We start from the raw sequence: 24,629 nt of genomic DNA, 5'->3' as shown, positions 1-24,629 counted from the left end.
GTTTGCCGTAGTCCGAAACCCATCACCAGCACACCGAAACTGACGCTATGAAGGTTTCATCGGAAGCTTCTTCACGTATACTGCCACGCTCCAAGTTTAATCTCGCTCTTGTGCAACTCCAGCCCCTCGAGCCGTTCACAATCACCCTCCCGAGCCCTCGCCCGGGCACTGCCTGCGACGAGCACCCACGTCCCCACGATGTCGGGGTAAGGACAAGCGTACACACCCTCGCTGGCGGCGTTCTTCGGGTCGCAGAAGTCGAGGAGGTCCGTCGGCGGCTCGGCCTCGCACGGAGACGAGGGCTTGGCGGTTGTTCTGTAGAAGCCGTCCATCAGGGTGGAGTTGGCGGGCCAAGAGGCCGAGTGTGCCTGGGTAAAGCCGACGAGCCCCTCAGGATCGACGTAGATGTCCTGTCCGCCTGGGACCATGACCTGCGGTGTGAATAGTCAGTGAGCAGGTCCAAGTAGGCTTATCGGGAGACAGGGGGATCAAAGTGAGGTCTTGGTGCCCGGGGAGAGGGCAAGAGAACGTACCATCATTCCCGTGAGAAGACCGCTGACGGTAGTGATGTTTCCGGGTGGGCAGGAATCACGTGGCACAACGTCGGGGCAGTAGGTCATCGGGGCGTCGAGGCCGATGATGAAGCGGCGGCCGCTGGCGTTGATGGGTTTGCCGTGGATCGCGCGGGTTGCGGGAGAGTAGGCTGTTAGGGTGTATGACTCGGCTGCTGCGAGGGTGGTGATGCAGCTGAGGGAGAGGATGAGAGAGACGATGCTCGATTTGAGGCCCATTATGGTCGGCTTCCGGCGAGTATGGAGTGGAAGAAGGGGGGTTCAGAGTGGAGGGATTTGGAGCTGAGTTGGTGATGGATGGCAACGGTCTTTTGGCTGGGTGGGTGAGTATTATCATTGAATATCGGGAAGCTTTGATGAAGGAGACACAGAGGTGCCCCTTCCCGTCCAAAGGGGTTGCACCAACATCGTGAGGTGTACGAAGGAAGGGGCGGGGGACGCGAAAGGTCGTAAGTGTCTGCGATTCGAAGAAGGAAAGACCGGCCAGAGACGGAATCATCCATCATCGGCCTTTCCGTCAAGAGTCCTCTGCTCCTTCCTTCATCATCGAATCTAGACCCAACGATATGTTGCATGAGGTATCACGCGTGTGGAAGCGTCGAACCGGCTGTCTCTGGAAAGAAAGGGCTCTCAGCTCAATCAGGATGTGTTACCTTCCTGTTCGAATGGTCTTCACTAAAATTGAAACTGGTTTCACTAGAGACTGCAGGAACGGCTTCCGTCATGATCCGTCGTTGCTATCTGTGCTGACTTCATCCTACGAGTGCTCCACGAAGGGAACCGAGTCAACTTGCCGTACCACGGTGTAAGGGGATGCTGAGCCGGCTGCTTGGATTCGTAAGACGTAACATAAACCGTACAACATGAGAAGGCCTCGAACGGTTTGGTATTCACGTGCACTCCGCAAGATTACAAAACGCCATTGCCGTGGTCAACGTCCGTCCTGAAGTAGGCATCCCCAACAGAGACATCGGCCACGCCTAGAATGAAACGGCTCAAGACATCTGCAACGTTCGCGGTGCGCGTGTTCTTTCCACCTCAAATGCTTCTCTATTTCGATAATCAAGCGGTGTGCACCTGGAAAGTGGAACACGGATGGCCCGGAGCTCGTTTTCGGGATTTTCTGCAGGCCAAAGGATCTACACCAAGCACCCAGCTTCGTTTGCATATCGTGCAGTCAATCAGTGCTTCATGTGAATACTTTTGAATTAGAAACTGTCGTAGAATGAATTGTATGTCGCTCCATCTACCCGCTCTGCCACCCGGAAACCCCAGAACGCCTGCGAAATCTATCTATCCCCTCTACCCAGTAACCTCCATCCCAATTACAGCGACTCCTCCTTGTGAATCTCAATACCAGCCGGCGCTCCAACGAGCGTCTTGCACTGCGCGTAAATCACAAACTGCCCAGCGACCAGACCGCACGTCATGACGATACGCGGGCCCAGCCCCGTCAACAGCAGCCTCTTGGGCCCAAACTCCCTCGCGAGCTGGAACATCCTGCTCGTGGCCCCCTGCTTCGGGTCGCCCGCGCCCTTGTTGATGGCCGACAGCAGCGTGTCTGCTGGGTGCGAGAGCACCGCCGCCGCGACACCCGCAACCACGCCCGACGCCAGTTCCACGCCCGTCGACTGCAGCTGCGTCATCTTGGCCTTCCTCTCGGGCCCCATGGTGCGGTAGATCACCTCCACCGCTGCCTCGTGCACCGAGAACTGGCCCACGGCGTATGGCACCTGCTTGAACAGCAGCGGCACAAAGCCCGAGTAGAACCCCTTGAACCCTTCTTCGCGCGCAAGGCGCATGAAGCCCGACGTCAGCCCATTCGCAAACCCGCGCTGTGAAACGAGACGGATACGCGTCGCCTCGAGCGGGCACAGCAGAATATCCGCGAAGAACTCGGCAGTTGCGCTGGCGCCGAGGTAGATGGCGGTGCGCTTGTCGACGGCCTTGTCGGGTCCGCCGGCGAGGGTGATGAACTGCTTCTTGAAGAACTCGTAGCCGGCGAACTTGCCGCCGCCCTGGACGAGGTAGCCGACGGCCGTGGGGCCGAAGCCGGTGAGCAGGGCGGAGGCGCCCTCCTTGGCGACGATGGTGCGGCCGGCGCTGACCATGTTGAGGCCCTTCATCGCGTCGTCGACCTGGATGCGCGTCTTGACGACATCGATGGGCGTGGCGGCACCGTGGGTGAGCGTCGCGGCGAGCGCGCCGGCGCCGAAGAACTTGGCATAGTCGAGGGGTGAGAAGGTCGGGACCTCTGTCTGTGGTGTTGTTTTTGATGCCATGTTTGTGGAGAGTGGAGATGTGTCTGCTTCTGGAAATCAGAGAAATGGTATGTACGATGGGGAGTATCAAAAGAAAGCGGCTGGTCGAGAGTATAAAAGGTCTCTCCCGTCATGTTAAAGAGAAGAGAGCTTGCCTTGGCAGGGTAGTGTGTGCTGTGATGCGTGGTGGACCCCTAGTCGCTGTGCTTGAGCACGCTATGACGTCGTTGTTCCGTCGTGACGGAATCGCCGCCGGAGTGTGTTCGGGGACGCATGCAAACGCTAGCCCCAATTGCCCAATCAGATTGGCCCTGTTTCATTCGACGGGACTGGGAGAAAACTCGGCGGGATTGACGACATTTTTTGGATCACTAAGGACCGCCCACTTTATCGCGGTCTGATAAGCTTCTGGATGCCGTTCGTCCCGACTCGCGGAGTCGCGCCCCGACGCAGCGGATGCTCCCGCGCCGCGAGATGGGCCTGGTGGCTCCGGTGCCGCGCAAGACGTCACCCTGGATCCGCCGGGATTAATTTTTACAGCCCAACTGCCGCGGTCGCCTTCGATTCATTGATGCTATTCCCAGCTGGTGATTCTATTCTCACATCGGGGCTACGTTGTAACAGAGCAGTGCAACGAGCAAAGTCTTATGCGCGTTCTTTCTTCCCTTCTAACTTTTTTCTTTGCAGTTTACTACCTAGAGGCGCACCTTATTAACTACTATATAACTCTTATAGGGAAATATTTAAGAACTAAAATAGCTTAAAAGAGAAATTTCTATAGCTATTTATAAAAGTATATAAAAAGAATATAAATTACTAAAGAGTAAATAACTATCTCGTTCTTTATACTATTATAACTTATTATACTAAAATACTAAAGTAATACTATATTTATTATTTCTGTAATTAATATTGTAAAAATAATAATAACTTTGTTTAGTTTATTAGAAAAAAAGATAATAATATCTATAAATTTTAAAATAAATAAGTTACTTTTTCTTTTAGAACTGTAATAAATTTAAAGAAGTATTATTTTTCTATTAACTATCTATTTCTTCTTAAACTTATAATTAAAATACTATTATAAATATTATTAACTACTCTTCTTATAATAGTAATATTATAATATTAAAAATATTATAATAGTTAATAGTGTAACAGGCTAGGTCTGTCACATGGGATGCTCTCGGCTATGTTCGGCACTGAGTAAGACATCAAGGGATAGGATATCAAGGGATAGGATATCAGGGTCGAAGATAAAAGGGCATGTAGATGTAGCTGAGATGAACAAGAAACCTTCCTTCCTCATCTGAGGATTCTCATTTGAGAAAGGAAGTACGAGTTGCAACATTGCTCCTACCAACCCTTTGCAAATAGTAATACTTTTTATACTATAATTTCTAAGATTTAAAGTATAAAAAGATACTTTCTTTACTTTCTAACTTAGTTTATAAAACTTCTTTCTTATACTACTATAATTAATAGCTTTTTAGCTTTATATCTTTATATCTTTATATTTTTACTAATAACCTTTTTAAGCTAATATTAATTACCTTTAAGTTATTACTTTTTAACTTAGTTAATTAAAACCTCTTTTTATATTACTAATAGTAATAATAATGCTATATTTTTAGCTATTACTAATAGCTTTCTTAAGCTAATATTAATATCCCTTCCCTTAAATCCTTAATAATAAGTATAGCCCCCTATAGATCTTTAGCGCTCTTTTCTATTTAAATAATACTAATAAGTAGTTAAGCTTAATAATAATAATATCTATTATATTATTATAAATAAGATCTTAATAATAACACTTTTTATATTAAACCACTAACTAAGTAGTTTTTTTATATTATTTAAAATACTAGCTAAGCTTTTACTTTAATATTTAAGAGAATCTATAATAGTAACTAGCTATATTATAAAACTATTTATTATTATACCTAGAGGTATAAAGATTAATAGGGAGTTTTAGAAAACTATATTCTAAGATTAAAGCTATAGTTAATAAATTCTTTAAGAATAGATATAAAGAGGTTTTTAGAACTGTTTTACAAAATATTAGTATTACTATAGTTTTTAATAGCTTTAATAGCTATTATAAAAAGCTTAAGTATAATATTATTTATAATTAGATTCTTTACAAGATTTATAAATATAGCTATAAGTATAGTTAAAGTTTATTTAAGTTATTATTATACTAACCACTTTAATAAAGCTTTAAAAGAAGCTAATAAGATACTTAATAAATTTATTATGAAGTATTTTAAAGATATCTTATTTATTAACTATATTACTACTTAAGATATAAGTAAGAGCTATATCAATAGTATTAATATAGCTATAATACATCTCTTAACCCTCTATATAGTTAAAGTTAATATTTCTAATAATCTAAAGATTACTATTATAAATATTATATAAGATAGTATTGTAATAAATAACTAATAAGTAGAGGTTAACAATAAAAATATAGATATAGAGAAGTTATTCTTTTTCTCTATAAAGCTACTACTATAAGTTATTAATAACCTTATAAAGCTAGAGGATAAAATTATAATATAAGTATAATATTAAAGCTATAAGAGCTAAAAAATAAGGAAATAAATATAGTTTTATTAAATATAAAGATTAACTATTTTACTACTTTTTTAAAAAACTAAAAAAAAGCTATAATGAAAAAAAAGGGGGGGAGGGAGGGGAGGGGGGAATATAAAATAAGTAAACTAAGTAAGTTTTATAATTTCTTATAAATAGTTTTAATATATAATAATCTATAAGAGCTTTTATATATCTTCTTTTTATTTCTTTTTAGTTTATACTTTTGCTAATAAGTAATAAGCATTAAGCTACTTATTATATTAAGCTAGTGTTACGACCCGACAGGCATGACAGGTTGGAACAGCCCCGCCTGGCATCTCGGCGGCTAACGCAGAACATATGTAAGCAGTAACACAGGTGTAACCAGGAACCATCGGGAAAGGAAGAACTATGGTACAGGTCACGTGACTTCGGGAACAGCACGGATACAGGGCAAAGATGGATATGTTGGATATGTCCGCTATCCCAGCTATCCATGGATATGTTGGATAGCACGGATATCCTACATAGCCACCACAGGAGATACTGTGCAGAACTTGTATATAGTATGACCTGAGCCTGGCTCATGGTCAGACTTCCATAGCTCTTCAGCAATCAACTTAGTATTCATCCTCACGGATACTCTCAGCTTACCTTCACTGCGAATTACATGTTGAGCCTAAGACTGATCACCTTAGCCTCTGACGACCGATCTACTATCAGCCTACGACCTACGACTCAGACCACGACCTCAGTGAACTGTTATAACGTGTCAATCCCCAGCTTCTGTTAGCAGACCCTACTGTCGGATAGCTGACCGTAACAGCTAGTATACTTATAAATAAATATTATAACTTTAAAATAAAAGTTAGAAATAGAAATATAATAACTAATAACTTTTATTAAGCTTTCTTTTCTTTATAATATTATATAAAAAACCTCTAAAATATAGAGAAAAAAAAAGAAAAGAAAAGAAAAGAAAAGAAAAGATTTTATTTTATTTTAAACCTTATATTAACTAAGCTTTTTATATTATTAATAATCTCTAAATTAAAAAATTAGTTTTTTATATAAAGTAGGTTAATTATTTATATAGAGGTAGTTTTCTTTTAAAACTTAAGTTTAAACTTAAGTTTCTAGTTAATAACCTTAGTTTTAGCTAACTTCTATCTTATACCTCTTATTAGTAGTAATAATAATATATATAATATATATTAATTAGTAGACTTATACTAAAAATCTACTATATATATAAGTTACTTAGAATAGAAAAACTTAATAACTAGATTTAAAAGTTTTTTCCTCTATTTTATAAAGGTTCTAGTTAATATATTTAAAAGTTCTTTCTCCTACTTTATAGGGGTTTTAGTTAATATATTTAGAGGTTTTTTTATAGCTAATTATGTTCGCCTAATTAGGATAAAGTCTAAGGGTAGTAGATTGAGGGTTATGCAGGTAGTTAAATATAACCTTTCTTCTGAAAGGTATTAGGACCTCAACAATTTTCAAGCCGAATTCAAATCTTAGTGTGAAATTGCTTGAGAAAAGGCGTGCCTGTCCCTATGTGTACGCTGACACACCGAAGGTACAACAGACTCCAGGTGCACTCATAAGTAGGTTTCGGGCCCACTGCAATTGCTTTCCGAAATCAACCACATCATCCGTCAACGTCTACTAGGTACACACGTACAATTCAGACACCAAAAAATTTGAACACAGGAAGAAAGCTTTCTTGTATTGAACCTCACGTAGAAAGAGTAGACCTATGTCTTGTATCGTATTCAATAAAAGTGAAAATTTTATTGCGTAGTAGTTGGTCCTGTCAGTCCTTCGGGAACATCGCCGGTGTTGACTGGACAGACTTGACTCTTCAGCAAGAACCTGCGCTTGGTTCCGTGAGATAAATTTGAAATATTCGGAAACAAGTAGATCATGCACATGTTACCGAAAAGTATCGATGCGATGCCAAAAAGGATAGAGAAAAAAAAAGAGCAAACCCGTAACGGAAATTTACCCAATGCAACAAGATGGCCAAATAGCCGTCGTTCTCAGACAATGACCACCACTCGGTTGTTCTCAAACTCTCTAACACCTCGACGCCGGGCAATGACATCATATCCAGCTTTTTCTGATACACTGTATCCTTCAATGTGAGTTTTGTTGGCAATGCCAACACGACGAAACACCAAAGCAGTGCTAAAGTCTTTACCATCAACAGCCCTCAGCAAAAGACTAACAGTAGAACTCCTAGCAGGCGCGTAGAGTGCTATGGACGGAGGAGGCGGTGGTGTTTTCCCAGATTTCAGCATATCGAAAATATAGAGGCTGTCTTGCGAGTCTGGAATTTGATCAAACCATTCCGATGTACCCGATTCGAAGATCGGATTAGAGCGAAGGGAAAAAATATTGGGGCGATTGTTGTCAGATCTCCAAACACGGAGAGAGCCTCTGAGCGTAATGGAACCTGAGATATTGCTGTGAGATCTATCAGGACTGATGTCGACCAAGATAACGGATGACATCGGCATCATCTTCCCTGGATGTCGACATAAATCGTAAGATACCGCGCCAGAACGAGACCCCCAAGTCCAGGACGGGCCTCTTATGTCTGCCTCGTCAGCCTGCTCCAGTCTCCAACACATACTGGGGATCAGATGCTTCCTAGTCCATAATCCACCAGCGAATTCGTCCCCACCAGCTTTGCAAGGCACCTTAGAAATTGCCAGAAACGCAGGGATTCTATCAGATTGCTTCGTCAACTTTCTGTGGGTGAATTCCTCGACTTGCGATTGCCACACTTCGATGGGACTTGCTTTGTCGTTATGGGACAATCCTTGCTGCTGGAAAGTCTTGACAGCTCGTCTCAGTCTTCGTCTTGTGTCCAAATCTCTACTATGTCTGCTACTCATTTTGGCAATGTAACACTCCGCTTCTGGATTCGTTTCGATGTGGTAAGAGTAGAGGCAGTCCCAGTGCAAGATAACAGGGCCAAAATAGAGCACTCGTGTGCTCATGAGGTACTCTTGCAATGTCCAAGCCCGCTGGTGCACTGGGCCTTCGAACCCCTCATCCTTGTGATTGTGCTGGCTGGGATAAGCCGCAAACTCAAAGACACCTTCATTGAAGGTATGGCGATATTTTTTCGGAAGACCAATCTTCAATGGTATGGGCCTAGCAGTTTCTCTTGAGCGTGACACGAATAAGCTGTCCCTGGAGTCTGCTGCAACAAGACTTGTAAGTGCCAAGTCGGCCCGAGAGTAAAGCTCGTGCATTACTGCCGCCTCACGGGCCCAGTCGTCCGGATCATCTTGTATAATACAAAGTGCGTCGATCCAAAGGTACTTGTACCCTAAAGATCTTGCAACTAGTACAGCCTGGCGAAGTAGTGTCGGAAGTGGTTCCAAAGGGATGCCCTGCTTGCGGTGTGAGAAGTTGTTTTTAGTGGTTGTGGCGTTCCCCGAGAGACCCCAGCAATACGACAGGATGCAGTAACGCTCTTTAAGGCCATGACCTTCGAATAGAAATGGCTCCCTGTCTTCAGAGCCCACGTTCAACACTCTCGTTGGTAAAGTGCTGCAAGTTCCGCGCGGGCCGTATGTGTCCCGGCAGACGGAATGCCCTGGAGAGGTTTTGCAAATCTGAAGCCAATGCTTTGCAACGCTCATGGCTTTCGGTGAGCCAGTACTATGATCGTTGCATTGACTGAGAGGATGTCTCTGGTGAGTTTCGAATCCTGTGTCATAGGGCCGCAAGCCGAAAGAGGCACATCGAGATTTCGAATCCCCAACATGTGCGGTGAGATAGCTTATTTCATATGGGTCAATTTTACCTCCCTCAAAGATTGGGGAACTGCGCCAAATCTTTAGACTGACGGGTATGAGTTCGTGGCTTTGACCACTGTTGCCCTTCTCATTCAGATTGCGAAGGTTGCCAGAAATCGCCAAGCAAATGGGGCACCCAGAAAGTGCGCAATCGTCCAGTTCCTGTTTGTTCTTATGTAAGTCGACCATATTGCCAGAATACTCATCGTTCGCCGCGGCTGTATCCCTGCAGAATGTTTTGATGTATGCCAAAAACCTTAAGCATTCCAAGCAAAAATTCTCGCCAAGAGCCAATCTTGGTATTTGCGAGACGCTGTGCAAACTGTCCATTACATTGTCGACGAGGGCATTGACAGCGTCCGTGTCCCACTTCTGATCCCGAGGGATATGCGATACAGACACCAAGTGGTGGTATGTCTCATAAAGGGTCCTTTCCGGAAGGACTTGATTGCTTGAAACGCCGGCAAGAAGTCTCTTAGCGGGTATGGCGATATCCTGAGGCTTCGGACGTGGAGCTGCTCTGGAGGGTAGCATCAGTGGAGTAGGTAACTGTCCGTACTCGTCTGACATCAGCCTTTCTAGTATGGAATCTTCCGAGGCCAGTAAAGCAAGATCCGTGATTGACCATTCGTAATGCGTGGCAGCCTCCAAAGTGGCACCGTTCTCGAGCAGGGCGAAGAATACTTCCTCGTATCCTTCGTAAAGAGCTGCATGAAGGGGAACCAGGCCATCCTGTGAGGCTTTGTTCGGGTCCGCTCCATGATGGATGAAAAAGCGGATAGCTTCGATGTTGTGAAGCTTGACAGCCTCATGGATAGCAGTGCGTCCTTCCGCGTTATAGATGTTGGGTTTTGCTGCTGGGTGACGCAGGATGATTTTTGCCGACTCATAATCAAAGCAAAGAAGCGCGAGGTGAAGAGGTGTGTTCCACCGTTGCCAAGTGTCTTCGTACTCATTAGGCGCGGATATTGGATCCGGGTTGATGATATCTTCATAGGTCCAAAGCGCGTTGGGGTCGAGCAGACGGTCTTCAAGCGCCTTTTTCACAAGTTCCGATGCAGACCTTCCTCCGACGTGGAACCTATCCCTGAAATGCAGTTTCGGGGGGTACTCAGGCCTAGTGTGAGTAATTAGAATGGATCGCAAAATGAGTTTGGGGGACGATTCTCGTTTAGCCTACCGATAACGATCTTCCTGTGCTAGTCTCTCTTCTTCTTCGTGTCTTAACCTCTTCCGGCGTCGTTGTTCTTCCTTATCTGCTAGCTCTGCAGCGTCCGCCGTCATAGCTTCTCAGAGTGCTAAGTATTCCTGAACGGCGGCAGGATGGAAGGATGTGTGACGTTGCGTTACGTTCGTCGCTCGCAACTTTGAAATTCGAGAAGGTACATGCAAAGTAGAAGCTTGCGAAAGAGGACTGCTCATGTAGGGTGCAAGTCAGGCAACTTGTATTTAATGGCGTCGATCCTAGTGGTACCAATGCCTTGCTGATCTGTCTGTAGTTTGTCTTACCATCGGCTCGGCAGCTGAAAGTATGCTCCCATCCAGAAAGACGACATCAATCAGGCCACCAATCATTTAACATTACATCTAATGGAATCGAATCTAAGGCGCTCTATGTCTCACTAGCCTCCATTCTGCCTTACCAACAGCTTGGCTACTGCCAGTCTGCTCCAATGAAAAGAGCACGATGTCATAAGGGTGGTAGCCTGAACCCGGGCACTGCAGGTGTAGAGCGCAAATGAACAAATCATTTATTACTAAACGCAATGACGTACACTGTCAATGTATTTTAAGTAGATATCTCAGCAGAGAGTCTCGCTCTCGATCTAATTCACGTGTAGAGCGACTTGTAGACTCTCAAGGGTAGTACCTAAGTGTCATGCTAGAGGGCCACTTTCCAAACCCTTCCAGCACACCTTGACGAACGTGGGGTGTTTGATCTAGCTAGGAGAGGGGGTTGCCTCTGTCCCAATACCAACTTTGTATCACCCAGTTTGAGACACGGATCTTCTTGCTTCGAAACTGAACGCCATGGGTTGCTGCCTTGCCCCGAGCCAAGGGCAAAAAGGCAATCCTTGTGATCCTTGCGGTCTGCCTTATGCACGATGTGAAACCACAACCCTTTGACCAGGCTCACTCATTCTACAGTGGCTCACCTCGAGCCGAACAGACATTGAGGCGTTCATTCTGCAAAAGAAAGGAAAAAAAAAGAAAGCCTAGACCTGAACCCGGGGCCAAGCGAGAAGCTTACGACGCTCCTTACGCCCGATCGCCGTTGCGACGCCTGTCTCACCGACTTCTGACCAATCATCGGCACACATTTTGACAAAACTGAGGGGTTTGGTTCGGATCGAATTATGACGACACCCTATTTGATGAACAAGGCCAGATCCTCAGACCCTGTGGCGCTCAGAACTGTATTCACAATACGAATGGACGTATCCTATCCTTGGCCGCCTCTCACCGATAGAGCTGAATTAGAGTGTAAGATTCAGGAAGAAAACAAAATCTACGCGTTAATCGGCCTATCTAGGAGAAGGAAGTTGTGAAATTGTAGCTATTTCTATGGTTTATCGAGATCAGAAAGACTGGCTTTGAAGCGAAAGCGGAACCATAATCTGGCCAATATCGAGCGTATAAACAGGCAGACTTATCTGATTTCATTAGTGATTGGGTCTCTGGCAAAGTCAGATGCTGTTTGTGCACGATGGAAATTGAGAGTGATTAAATGTCGTTGTCCAGAAGCTTAGAGCAATTGTCTATGGGTCGTTAATTGTCTCTGACCATTTCATCCGTCGTTCCTATTCTATTCGGTGCTCATTGGGTCCGTCCGCGGCCACTCTAGCAAAACCACGCCACTTCGTGCTGTTCCCACGATAAAATCACCATCAATGTCCTCAATGAAAGGTTGGCCTCTGGAGAGTCCGTGACGGTGAGTTAGATGAGAGCGTAAGTGCAGCAAAAGCCAAGATGTTGGGACACCAATGAATGGCACGGCGACTATGTCGCACTGAAAGAGCCGAGTGCTTTGGACTTGAAGTAGCACGACGTTTTCAACATCAATTATGCGCAAAGAAGCTAGTATGGAAGTAAACCAGGAGGAAGGGAGCAAGGAGGTGGGGGGTCAAGGTGACATTTTTGAATATCCTACAAATTCTTGACGATCAATTGCCACGCCGCAAATTGTCGGTGCTATTCGAGAGTTTCTTATGAAAGAGAGTCAATTTGGAAGCCCTAGAGTTTATTGAAGAGAAGACTGAGTAAAACGTGACTCGTTGACGAAAGTGAAAGCGAGGGCAAGCCACATGTTGAACGTTTTCTTCTGCTGTTGGTTATTAACTCATGTCTCCACTCTTGAATCAGTTCATTTTGAAGTCCGACATGAAGTCCGTGAGGGTATCACGCAGTTTCATTGATCCATTACGGCATGCGCAGGCTTTTGGTATATAAATGATGTCACTAGACCGCGTGCGGTTGAAGTAAGCGCACTCAACGGCAGTCGCAATCGTCAACTTTGGCAACCTTCAAGTCTCAATTATGAGGTAACATCGGCGTGTATACTCGGATCCTGCTGCCGGCAGACCTTGCCATTCATGTGGTCATTATGTATCATGTTCCACTCTAAACCTACCTCTCCGTAATTGTATCCCTATTTTGTGATCAAAGATCACCAAGAATTTCCTCCTATGGTCAATGATCCATGAAAAAAGTCATTAACGTATATGCATAGCGAGTCGCCCATCATAGCGAGCCGCCCACCTTTCACTACCCTCCAGCCATTTGTGTAAGTCAATTAAGCCACATCGTACGAAATCAATTGAAACTACTCATCAGCCTCTTCTTCAGAGGTCTCCCAAACTACCTGACATGTTCGTACATTATGTCCAGTCTTTCCGCAGTTACCACATCGCCGCCCGCGCGATTCACCCCCCTCCGTACGAGCACCCTCTTGACGCATGTTTTCGCCTCCAGCATCAACAACCCCCTTTTCTACCCGTATTGCCTCAGCTTCAGCTGTATTAAGTGACCCTCCAAGACGTAGTTGGGTTTTCTTAGCTCTCCGGCGCTTACTTAGTATCTCATTTGCCGTACGAAGCCCGCGGCACTCGGCTTCAACAAGAGCTAGTTTGTGTGCTAACTTGCTAATACCTTTAGCTTGCAAATCAACAACCTCGTACAAATGAGTTGGTGAGCTATCTTGATGACTAGTGATTCTTTTCTTAAGTGAAGCAGAGCTTCGTACGGCGTCATGTGCTGTGGTTGGTGTCTTTGGGTCCCAGGAGCCCTGGCTGCTTGGGCATGAGTTGGATGGTGTTGGCGTCTTTGGCTTGAAATCCAGGCGGGAAAGAACTGCTTCTGGGTCGAATGGTACAAGGCCAGCCTGTCTAAAACCAGCTTGTACGTTTTCTTTGCTTATTGAAGTAAAAAAGGCTGCCTTGAAGGCAGGAAAGAAATCATCCTTAGTAATGTGCGTAATCTGCATCCGCATCATCTTCTCGATTTCCTTGCCATATGAAGCCTTCAGCGGACTAAAACAGCCAACATCAAGAGGCTGAAGCTCGTGCGATGAATGCGGAGGCATGCAAAGAGCAATAATGCCGTGTTCCTTGCAGTAATCGTCAAACTTGGTGGATTTGTGGCTGTTGTGGCCATCAAGGATTAGGAGCCGTTTAACACCCTTCGTGCGAGACTTTGTGCACTTTTCAAAATGTTTTAGCCAATCTAGGCCAATCTCATTTGTAGTCCATCCATTTTCGCTAGGGTGGACGCGCCATTCGGGTGGGAATTGGCCATTGGTATACCATGAGAGTAGGTGATATTTGCCCTTAACAATGACGTATGGAGGCAGCGCCCAGCCATCTGCACATACGCCCTGAATGACAGAAACCCATTCGCGATTGCCAGGCTGCTTCGTACGAGGCCTTCCACGGCGGTCAGAGGTTGTAATAACCTTTGCGTGCGACAGCATTCCCATCAAGAAGCCCGTCTCATCAAAATTGTAGACATCGTCATCGTGTATTCCGTACTTCGCGATTGTGTTTCGTACGAGGGCAAACCAGGCCTGCACAATTGCAGGATCTTCAGCCAATGCCCTCTGATAGTCGATTCTACGTCGAAAACGCGTCTTTAGTTGTGGTTGGCGTCGTACGAAGTTCTCTGCCCATCGCGGTCCGACACGCGTCGCGTCACGTTCGTCAAGGAGACAATCGGCCATATCTCGTACGTCGTCAAGTCGCGGTGGAAATCCTCGATCGATCAGGTCAATAACTCGTTCAAGAATCACAGTTTCTTCCACCTGAGTCATCTTCATTGAATTCGTACGAGTTTCGCGTCGTGGTAGAAGTCCAGCGCGTCGGTCGCGAAGTGTAGTTCTCGGGACCTTATAGATAGAAGCTGCTTTTCGAACGGATAGTTTTGGGTCCTTTTTAATAGCTTCAATTGCAAGGATAATGCGACTTTCATTTGAAGAAGAACTCATGGTCGTACGTAGAGGAAGGTTGTTGTGAAGGTGAAGAGTGTAGAATTAAGGAAAAGTGGGCGGCTCGCTATGATGGGCGACTCGCTATGCATATACGTTATAGTTTATGTGTTATTGGTTTCGATGACACCAGAGTTTAGAAAGGTTTATTCCGTCATCACAACCAGATGCCGTCTCTTGTTGCTTTTAGAATCTGGACCACTTTTCAAGATCTGATCCGTGTTCTTTAGCGATGTGGGTCGTTCTATTTCTGTATAGTTGCACTGGTATAATAGTCCGTTGATCAAGCTATTGCTAGCCTGTTGCTGAAAGGGGGTTGGGTTTCCTTAGATGTGAAGAGGTTGGTAGAGGTTAAAATTTACATACAGCAAAAACAAAAGGCTGGGAGCAAGCAAACTGGAGACGGACTTATCGGGTCCGATAGGTTCGTCTTTTGTGGCTGTGGTGCCGAAATATCGGGCTCGGGCCTTTAAGAACGACTGTCCGACCGTGGTGTGCTCTCGGTGCCCGCGCCCTCCGAACGGCCTCCCGCCCAGCCAACACTCCACTCCGGCGACCGAGCCGACTTGGGACGATGGCCCACAGCATCAAAATGAGCAGACCAGCCCCTTATTCCAGTCTATGACTCTATGGTTTTGGCCAAGAGTGGCGCAAGAGCTCTAGCAGCTCCCCTGCGCCACGGATGAGATCAAATTCTGTTCAGTGCACCGAAGCCCGATCTATGTGTCTTTTTATAGCATAAGGCTGAAAGGGGGTAGGATACGAGACTCAGCCCGAACGTTGCAACAGCCCTACGAGCCTCAAAAAATATGCTCGCCGAGCCTTCCCTTAGGGTATCATCACTTCTGTTAAAGGGAGATCGAAACATCTCCAACTGTTGAAGCTATCCAGCACACTTGCAGTCAAGGCAAGCAAATCACATTCGTTGAACGTTTTCAGTCTCTCTTTCAGTCTCACAATAAAAACTTTTCCAAATGTCCCCGCTCAAAGAGACCGGTTCTCCGGAGCTGACGGAACTGGACCCCCGCGGCGATGTCGTCTTCGTCGTAGGATCGGCGGCGGCTGAAGACACCCCTGCCCGCAGCTTCCGCGCCTGCTCCCGGACCATGGCCCGCGTATCCCCCGTCTTCGACCGCATGCTCAACGGCAAGTTTACCGAGGCCAAGCCGGCGGCATCCGGCTCCGGCGATGCCGCAGCCGATTGGGTGGTCCAGCTCCGCGACGACAAGCCCGATGCGTTTGCTCTTTTCGCCAGCATCGCTCACGCACAGTACCGCTGCGTGCCAAGGAGCCTGACTATCGACAAGTTCTACGACCTGACGGTGCTGACGCACTATTATGACGCCACGCCCATGTTGACGCCGTGGTTGCAGGGCTGGATCTCTGGGATCGGAGAGGTTCCCGACGTCGGCTCTGAGGGGTTGCTTATGCCCAAATTGCTGTGGATCTCATGGGAGCTGGGGCACAAGCAGCTTTTTGAGAGTACCGCAAGGAGGATGGTTATGGAGTGCCAGGGGAGCATGATTGGGGAAGATGCCGGCCTGGAGGAGCTGAGCATGCCGCCAGACATTATCGGTTCGTTTCCTTGCCCGCCAACATGGCACTTTCACTAACTCTTGGCATCAGAACGCATCAACGCCATCCGCAGCCAGACAATACAGTCCATCATGGATGTCTTCCGTGACTTGTACGAGAAGCTCGTCACCGTCGACGAAGGCCCGCGGTGGTGCCTGCATGCGTCTTACATGGGTCCGCACCGGTGCGAGAGCATGATTTTGGGCAGCATGACGTTCTGTCTAACCAGGGCTGGGCTTTGGCCGATCCCTGAAACTTCAGATGTCGATGACAGCGTGGTGATGCTGTACTCGACGTTGATGAACTTGGTTATCCATGATATTGGACGGCCAGGAGAGAAGGGGGGCGTTGACCACTCTGAGTGCAACCCCCGCGCGTTCCTCATGGGACAGATCAAGGATATTTTGGCGGAGGTCCCGAGTCCAGTAACTGATGCGCACAAGAAGCATTTGGATAGACAAATACAGAAGCTTCTGGTGTGAGGATAGAAAAAAATAAAGAGATTAAAGATGATGGACGCTGGCAAGTAAATATACGTCAATAGTCATCGATTTGGTAGAGGCGTCATGGTGAACGCCCGGGAAAGAGACTGGGATCGCATTAGACCTTTGGTTGGAAAAAGAGGTTATGTCTCAAGGATTTTCTTATTTATTTTACACTACTTGACAATAGAACAAACCTTTCTTGTTTTCTCATCATTTTCTCTCCGAAACAAGTGACTTGAGCAATCAGCGACCTCAAGAGTAAACACGCCTGACAAATTCCAAGATACAGGGCCTTCAGGTGTATCTCAGACGTCAACCCCCTGAAAGCCGCACTATGCCAGGCCGCGATCCCCCTCCGGATGTCTTACTAAGCAGCCCGGCCCCTGCGGCTTCCCGAACTTCTCCGCTAGAGCCTGCTTTGCCGCTATCGCTGAAATCTCCAGCCCTGGAGATTCGCAATCAAAACAATTCCAAGTGAATTGCTCCAGGACCACAGGATCCAGTTCATCGACTCAAGCAGCCCCTTCAACATCGATGGCAACTCATCAACCACTGAACACCTTTATCCTCCACTTCGGCTGTCAATTTTGTTCATCGATGGCCCACATTTCAGCTTCCTGTGAACATGTCGCGTTCCCGGAGCGGATGTTTGACATGCAAACGACGCCATCGTAAGTGCGACGAAACCCGACCGGATTGTCTGCAATGTCTTGGCCAGGGAATTCAATGCGAGGGCTACAACGTCGTCTTACGCTGGGACACCGGCATCGCTTCACGCGGGCGGCTCACGGGCGCGCCGACACCTGCGGACGCCCCGCCAGCCAAACGCCGGAGGACGACACTTTCGTCGAGGAGCTCGTCGGGAGAGTCCCCCAGCGAGAAGAATTCAGATCCCAAGCCGGCTGCTCCTCTAGGACGAGAAAAAGGCCGGAGCAGAGAATTGTTTCCACGGCAGATTTCATTGGCCCTCCCGCCGAATCCCGAGCCGTCCGGTGCGCCTCCGAAGGTCTTGCAGCCGTCCCCGCAGCACTCCGAACCGTCTCAAGCCGGGTCCCCTTGGCCCGGTCAGACGGAACAGGACCGGCATCTTTACGAACAATGTGAGTACTTACCATCGATGTTTCTGAATCATAGATGAATGGTCTTCACACGAAAGAAGGATCACGGACTGACAACCAATACTAGTCGACAACTCTACCATATTTCTGCTGTATTCCACCTATCGCGATGACCTCTTTCGACGAGATCTTTGTCAACTCGCAAATAGGTCGGAAGCCCTTTGCTCCATTCTTATAGCCACTCACCTATATGTGTCGAGCCCAGCCAACCCCTCGTCGCTGTTTGAAGAGTACTATCTCCGCGGGCTTCATCTCTTCCGCAAGCAGCTGGAGTCCTATGATGGTACCGTCAACGTAGGGGTAATGTACGCGGGCCTTTTTATTTGCACCCTTAATGTAAGTGAACCCCACGTAACCTTAGAGTTCTTGACGATTGGCCGCTAATAGCCTCAACCCGTTAATGTAGCTTTTCCAAAGCGCGCCATGGTCCGTTCATCTAGAGCTTATGACCACTGTCTATGGCCTGGGAGGTAGTCTGCACGGTTCTGCTATCATGGACAACCCGGACGCCTGTTTTCCCTTGGAACTTATGGCAGTGATGGACATGCCGACCTTTGTCCGAGGACGTTCCACCATGACACTGGGCATCTGGCATAGGTTACGCCAGGCCCAAGAGACTCGTCACGCGAAGGTCGAGGGTGGAATAGAGGTAATCACCAGTCTCCCACGGTCACTCCTGGATATTTTTTCTTCCATCCAAGACGAGTCTTCGGAGGATGCACTGCTCTCGTGGCCAGGAGAGCTCGGAGAGATACCACAGATTCACTTGTGGGAAGCGTATCGCTTCGCTGGAGCTCTCACTGGTCGGCGGTTGAGAAGGGGTCAAGGTCTCCCATCGTCAGCTCCGTCAACGGAACTCCTGGTCGGTCGTCTCGTGGCAGCCATCGATGCCCTCTGCGACACACGGACGCGGCCCGAATATGATCACCTGCTCACGACAAACTCGCTGCTCTATCCGTATGTTGCGGCACGGTTGGAGGTTGCCACCTTGCAACGACGGCCTTCTTGGATGGAGGTGCTGCGCCGTGCTGTCGAAATTTGCCAACCTTACGGCAGAAGCGCGAACGTGTGCAATATTGCAGACATGTTGGATGAGGCGTGGAAGGCTGGCGATGATGATTACGACATCGACGAGCATGCCAGACGGAGGAACGTGGAGATAGCTCTCTTTTGAGTGATGGTCTCCGAAGCTAAGAACTAGACGGGGTTCGAGTTATCCAGCGACGTGCACTGGAAATGTGCCGTCCAGTGCCAGAATATCCCAGCCCATCACCCTATCTACATCACTATGCACAAAAAAATAAATCAAGATGAAGTGATTCCACTCGTCCAGTCTAGCGATATCGTCGACAAGGTCGGTTTGAGGCTTCGCAGGGGTCGTCGGATAAGCCAAACCGCATTAGGTAGGTCCAAGAGCCAATCATGTCTCTGCTTCTAATCGCCCCAGGTGTGCTTCAGTTCTGGTTGTTACCCCAGATTCAAGTTTAAGTGGAGTTTGTGCTTATCAGACGGAAGCCTTGGTTGGGCGATGATGTGGTGGTCTCAAAGGCGAAGACATTAGTATGGTCCAAATCTCATAAGAAGGTGCGATCCCAGGATCTAGATACCCTCAATCAAGAAGCTGTTTGTCTTTTGGTTGCCCGAACTAAAGTCGTCGTCAACAACATCCCAAGTGCTCAGACGTCCCTCGATACATATAACCATGGAGATGCTTGAGGAAGATACTTACCTACCCCCTGGTAGTGCCAGAATTTTGTCGGGTAGGTTGCTTCCCTGAAGGCGCCCCGAGCGTGCGATGTTGACCTTGGCTTTTGCAGAAGAATCCGTCTTGGTATTGATTCCTGAGCCTACTGCGGACCCTAATGACCCCTTGGTGAGTTCTTAAGCCTGTTTTCTGGAAGCTATCCACTCCCTCGTCTGACTACTTGATCATTATTAGAACTGGACCTTGGCTCGCAAATATGTCAACACACTCTTTGTCCTTGCTGTCACCGTGGCAGTCTTCGCTGCGTAAGCACCCCTCCAATCACAATACCTCGACGTTTCAAAACATAGACACTCAATCGACTTACACTTCTTTGTCAGTATGACCATGCAGATGGTCTTTTGGCAGCAAATGACGGTCGAGTTGGGCATGACCTACGACGAACTCAACGCCGGCGTCTCCTTCAACGTCGTCGGGCTCGCCCTGGGTTGCCTTTGTATCATCCCCTTCACGAAGAAGTACGGTCGACGATCCACCTACATATTCTCGACCGCTGTCATGGCTGCAACCTCCTGGTGGAGCAGCCGCATGCGTACGGTTCCCGAGATGTATATCACGAATTTGCTCTTTGGCTTGGCCGGGTCAACGAACGAGACCATAGCTGAAATGACTGTACGTTCTATACATCAGTCGCATTTCGCAGTTGTTTGAGAACGATATTGTTAACAGAGTTTGTGCTGGCAGATTGCAGACCTCTTCTTCGTCCACCAACGCGGTCTGACGAACGGTTTCTACATCACCAGCGTCATGATCGGGAACTTCCTGGCCCCCACTCTCGCGGGTATCCAAGCAGCCTCCATGGGCTGGCGATGGGCATACTACACCGTCGGCATCATTCTCACAATCTTGGTTCTCTTATTTCTTTTCTTCTTTGAAGAGACGAAATACGTACCCGTGTCTGTTGGGGTTTCGACCGTCGGAGACCCAGACTTGCAGGAAACACAGAACAAGCTGCGAAAGGCAAAGAGCAACGCAACGGCATCGCCCCCCGCCAACGACAAACAACTCTTCGAGAAGCATGACGACCAGGACGTTGAGCAGATCATGCCCCCGATCCCGCTGCCCAACAAGTACCGACAACGAATGCGTTTCTCCACCCCTACGGAGGAATCGTTGCTCTCCACCTATATCGCCCCTTTCAAGATGGCCCTCTTCCCTCATGTTGTCTTCTCAGCCATACAATGCGCCAACGCCGTGGCCTTCTTGGTCCTCTTGACGAGCATAAACTCCATCGTATTTGCTGCCCCGCCGTACAACTTCAGCACAGCGGGAGTCGGCCTCATGCTCATCGGCCCTTTCATTGGCAACATGATCGGCAGTATATATGGTGGAATCTTCGGGGACCGGGTTGTTGTCAGACTTGCACGGAAGAATCGTGGCATCTTCGAGCCGGAGATGAGACTATATGTCCTCTTCGTACCGGCACTCCTCATGGGAGTCGGTGTTGTTATCTTTGGAATCACAGCAGACAGAGTAAGTCATCGTCCTACGTGAGGGAAAGGTCTAAAGTCTCATGAATAACAAACGTGCCTCAGGGGATGCACTGGGTGTACCCAAGTATTGGAGGTGCCCTTTTCGCATTTGGCATGAGCTCTATGATGGACGTCAGTTTTACCATTGTGATTGACACCTACAAAGCCGTAAGTACTCAGCACTTGACAAAAGATTTGGCGCTTCAGTACTGACATAGTTTCCTTCCATTTTAGGCCACAGCAGAGTCCTTCGTGTTCATCACATTCATCCGCAACGCAGCGAGCATTGGAGTACCGTTTACAGTGGTACCATGGCTCAACTCCATGAGTCTTACAAATATTTCAATCATTTGCGGATGTGTAGCCACCTCTATATGCTTCTTGTTTGACAAACTCGTGGCGGAAACCCAAGATGTTGGAGCATCAGAGAGAACTTGATAGATTGGCACTATTTTACCTGCGTACTTAGATACTAGTTCGAATTCATCGAGTCCTCTAAGAAGAGCCTACTTATTGTGTTTCCTTTCAGTCGTCAATCCAGTGTCATGCCCATACTCAATTGGCCGGCGGAATTTACCTTTGAGCCCTCTTGCTCGCAAGACCGTTTGCCACAAAACTGGCTACGACGTAATAATAAACAATTCACATGCATTCACGTCGACGTATTCCCTTCAAACTATATGTGTAAGGACAGTCACGAAATACTTCCGTCTACTCGAGGTCGAGGAAGCCGATCACGGAGCCCGCTCCTTCTCGGCACTTACACACACATATTTTCTAATTGAAAGGTATCAGCTCTTATCATGCGGGAACGAGAACACTTCTCCGGATTTGCTGTTGCCTTTGAAACCCCTTGATCTCTCCGCTCGAGAGGGTCCTCCTGTCCGCCGGGGACACCAGTCCGAAAATGGCAAGTCTAAGAGCCAATCAGAACACCACCCAGACACCGACCGGATTGTGCGTCCTATTGTTTTGTTCAGGCTGCAGTGCCCTGAGACACGGGCATTTAAGAGGTCGACCTGGTAACCTCATGGCGTGAAATCATCTTCACTCGCGCAGCTTCCCCTCACTTCAAGCGTCAAGATCATCAGCCGCACTACAACCTCGAGGATGCCTATCACCTACGTCGACTTGAAACCTGCGCACGAGCAGAAGCAACTGGACACCATACCATGGCAGAAGCTGGTTGATGAAAAGAAGCAACAACTTGCTGATGCTATTCCAGCAAAGTGGAAGCTTGACGTCTCCCTAGTCAAAGAACTGACAGAGGCGAATGGAGGCCGACTTCTTGAACTCGATCCTGCAAGAAGATCAGGGGTTCTAGGTGATGTTGAGCTCGACATCACTGAGAGCTACTCTGCCTTGGAGCTCGTCAACGAGATGGCCCTTGGCCGTCTGACGGCAACTCAAGTGGTTACGGCCTTCTGCAAAAGAGCCGCTGTTGCTCAGCAGCTTGTGAGTCCTTCCAATTTTGAGCCCGAAACACAGTCCATGCACTCTTAGGAGACGCAACTGATTCAGGTTGCAGACATCGTGTCTCACGGAGTCATTCTATGATGAGGCCATCGCGCGAGCCAAGTCTCTAGATGATCATTACCGCGAAAATGGGAAGACTATAGGCCCACTTCACGGCTTACCGATTAGTCTGAAAGTACGCGTCCCCTGTTTACAGTTCAGAATCGCTGGCACCTTCAGCTGACCGTTCACCAGGACACCTTCAAAGTAGTGGGTTTCGACGCAACGGCGGGCTACGTCAACGGCCTGAAGTTGGGGCCTGCAATCACAAACTCGTGTTTGGCCAGCGTCTTGCTGGATGCAGGTGCGGTTCTCTACGTCAAGACGAACGTGCCGCAGACTCTCATGGTTAGACATCGCTGAAACACATCTATCATCCTACTAACCAGCTGTGAAGACTGCAGACTCGGAAAACCATATCTATGGCCGCACATTGAACCCCCACAGTCTCAGTCTCAACGCTGGCGGATCGAGTGGAGGCGAGGGCGCCTTGGTAGCCTTTAGAGGTTCACCGATCGGAGTTGGTACCGACATCGCCGGCTCCATTAGAATCCCGGCAATGTGCTGTGGAAACTACGGGTTCAAACCGACGAACCATCGGGTGCCATATGGAAACCAGTCTGAAGGGGTTATCTTGAGTCTTCCTGGCCCCTTCCCGTCTGCTGGTCCAATTGCTGGCACCATGGAAGATCTCCAACTATTCATGAGTGCGGTCATCAATCAGCGCCCGGGGGCATACGATGCCACCGCTCTTGATCTGCCTTGGCGAAAGCCAGCAGTCGGACAGTGCCTGCGACTCGGGGTGTTGGAAGAAGATCCTGCCTGGCCACTGCATCCGCCAGTTCGCCGAGCCTTCGAAGATGCCGTCAACGCTTTATCCGTTGCTGGTCACGAAGTCGTGCGGCTCCCGTATGACTACGAGCGTAGCGTTGACCTTGGGCTCAGGCTCTCGTACCAGTTCTTCGAGCTGGCGCATCCTCCAGAGGAAGACCTTGCAGCCGTCCTTGGTGAGCCATTGGTCAAGGCTGCTGCAGCGAGAATGCACCCATTTACAGCCAAGCCACGGCCTGTCCCTAAGGACTTGGCAGAGCCATGGCATCATCTGGATGACCTGGATGCCGCGCGCGCCAAGTTCGCCGAGACGTGGCACCGCACGTGGTTCGATCACAAGCTGGATGCAATTGTGGCACCAGGGGCTGACAAGACCGCCATGCCCCATGACACGTATGGCCTGATGCCATACACGGTGGTGTTCAATCTCCTTGACGTAAGTTGCGCCAGTCCTTCGTAATGGGTTATGATGGCTGATGAATTGGACAAGTACCCTTCCTGTCTGATACCAACTGGGCACGCATCAAAGATTATGGATCCGGAACCTGTCAAGGCGCAGGACCCCTTCTTGCCAGACTGTGAGAGGCAAATCCATTCTGATATCCGTTGGACACAAGCTGACATTTGGGGCACTCTTAGATGATCCGAGTGCAGTTGACGGAGCTCCCTGTGGCATTCAAGTTGTAACCTTGAAGCTTAGAGATGAAGAATGTCTTGCCGCAGCGGCTGTCGTTGACAAGGTCATCAATGCCGACCGGCAGAAGTGAATCTCAATGATCAAGATCGCGTGTTGTGTAGAAACACAGAGAAAATATAGCTTTCGACACTCTTAAACTGCAAAGGAAAAGTTAGAAGGGAAGAAAGACTCTTAAGCTGTGAACAAAAGCTTCAAACCGGTGTCCAGAATATGAAATACAAGGCAAAAAGAAGTTTAAGAAGGTCATGACAGGCAGGCAACACAACTCTTAGGCACAATGGGCAAAAATATGCGCCGAGGGGGAATCGAACCCCCGGCTCCCCGACGCTGCTTGATGGCAACGGAGAATTTTACCACTAAACCATCGGCGCTGTTTGAATGTTGACGATTTGATGTTCGGGGCGGTGTGTTTGGAGCCTATAATGTGTGGTTGTGGATGTGGATCATTGCGGAACACT

The 24,629-nt window shown here is 48.0% G+C and overlaps 7 protein-coding genes across 7 annotated transcripts; 4 read left to right on the top strand and 3 right to left on the bottom strand.

Moving 5' to 3' along the window:
* Positions 1–71: 71 nt before the first annotated feature.
* Positions 72–791, bottom strand: CGGC5_v006598 (uncharacterized protein; the record flags this gene model as incomplete). Its single annotated transcript, XM_032031366.1, has 2 exons — positions 72–431; positions 534–791. 2 exons carry the CDS (start codon positions 789–791, stop codon positions 72–74), a joined length of 618 nt encoding a protein of 205 aa, XP_031889116.1.
* A 1,106-nt stretch (positions 792–1,897) lies between these two features.
* Positions 1,898–2,854, bottom strand: MIR1-1 (Mitochondrial phosphate carrier protein; the record flags this gene model as incomplete). Its single annotated transcript, XM_032031365.1, has 1 exon — positions 1,898–2,854. One exon carries the CDS (start codon positions 2,852–2,854, stop codon positions 1,898–1,900), a length of 957 nt encoding a protein of 318 aa, XP_031889411.1.
* Positions 2,855–9,436: 6,582 nt separating this feature from the next.
* On the bottom strand, positions 9,437–10,518 carry ANK3-3-1 (Ankyrin-3; the record flags this gene model as incomplete). The annotated part of the gene is made up of 3 exons (XM_032031364.1): positions 9,437–9,460; positions 9,568–10,351; positions 10,415–10,518. The coding sequence occupies 3 exons, from the start codon at positions 10,516–10,518 to the stop codon at positions 9,437–9,439; spliced, it is 912 nt and encodes a 303-aa protein (XP_031889122.1).
* A 2,583-nt stretch (positions 10,519–13,101) lies between these two features.
* CGGC5_v006595 (uncharacterized protein) lies at positions 13,102–13,566 on the top strand (the record flags this gene model as incomplete). The annotated part of the gene is made up of 4 exons (XM_066151712.1): positions 13,102–13,169; positions 13,310–13,322; positions 13,390–13,422; positions 13,468–13,566. The coding sequence occupies 4 exons, from the start codon at positions 13,102–13,104 to the stop codon at positions 13,564–13,566; spliced, it is 213 nt and encodes a 70-aa protein (XP_066008928.1).
* Positions 13,567–15,687: 2,121 nt separating this feature from the next.
* Positions 15,688–16,770, top strand: CGGC5_v006594 (uncharacterized protein; the record flags this gene model as incomplete). The annotated part of the gene is made up of 2 exons (XM_032031363.1): positions 15,688–16,288; positions 16,340–16,770. 2 exons carry the CDS (start codon positions 15,688–15,690, stop codon positions 16,768–16,770), a joined length of 1,032 nt encoding a protein of 343 aa, XP_031889123.1.
* A 628-nt stretch (positions 16,771–17,398) lies between these two features.
* Positions 17,399–19,065, top strand: BEA4-4 (Beauvericin cluster-specific repressor BEA4; the record flags this gene model as incomplete). Its single annotated transcript, XM_032031362.1, has 3 exons — positions 17,399–17,873; positions 17,959–18,227; positions 18,298–19,065. The coding sequence occupies 3 exons, from the start codon at positions 17,399–17,401 to the stop codon at positions 19,063–19,065; spliced, it is 1,512 nt and encodes a 503-aa protein (XP_031889121.1).
* A 528-nt stretch (positions 19,066–19,593) lies between these two features.
* On the top strand, positions 19,594–24,241 carry amdS-4 (Acetamidase; the record flags this gene model as incomplete). The annotated part of the gene is made up of 12 exons (XM_032031361.2): positions 19,594–19,651; positions 19,709–19,764; positions 19,831–19,901; positions 19,977–20,268; positions 20,326–21,129; positions 21,192–21,296; positions 22,188–22,583; positions 22,657–22,779; positions 22,839–22,991; positions 23,041–23,910; positions 23,965–24,052; positions 24,114–24,241. 12 exons carry the CDS (start codon positions 19,594–19,596, stop codon positions 24,239–24,241), a joined length of 3,144 nt encoding a protein of 1,047 aa, XP_031889413.2.
* Between the last annotated feature and the right edge of the window lie 388 nt (positions 24,242–24,629).

The sequence above is a fragment of the Colletotrichum fructicola genome (genome assembly GCF_000319635.2).
Source record: "Colletotrichum fructicola Nara gc5 chromosome Unknown KSG_Nara_v1_contig03, whole genome shotgun sequence".
Classification (NCBI taxonomy): domain Eukaryota; kingdom Fungi; phylum Ascomycota; class Sordariomycetes; order Glomerellales; family Glomerellaceae; genus Colletotrichum; species Colletotrichum fructicola.
This window is presented reverse-complemented; position numbering and strand designations above follow the sequence as displayed.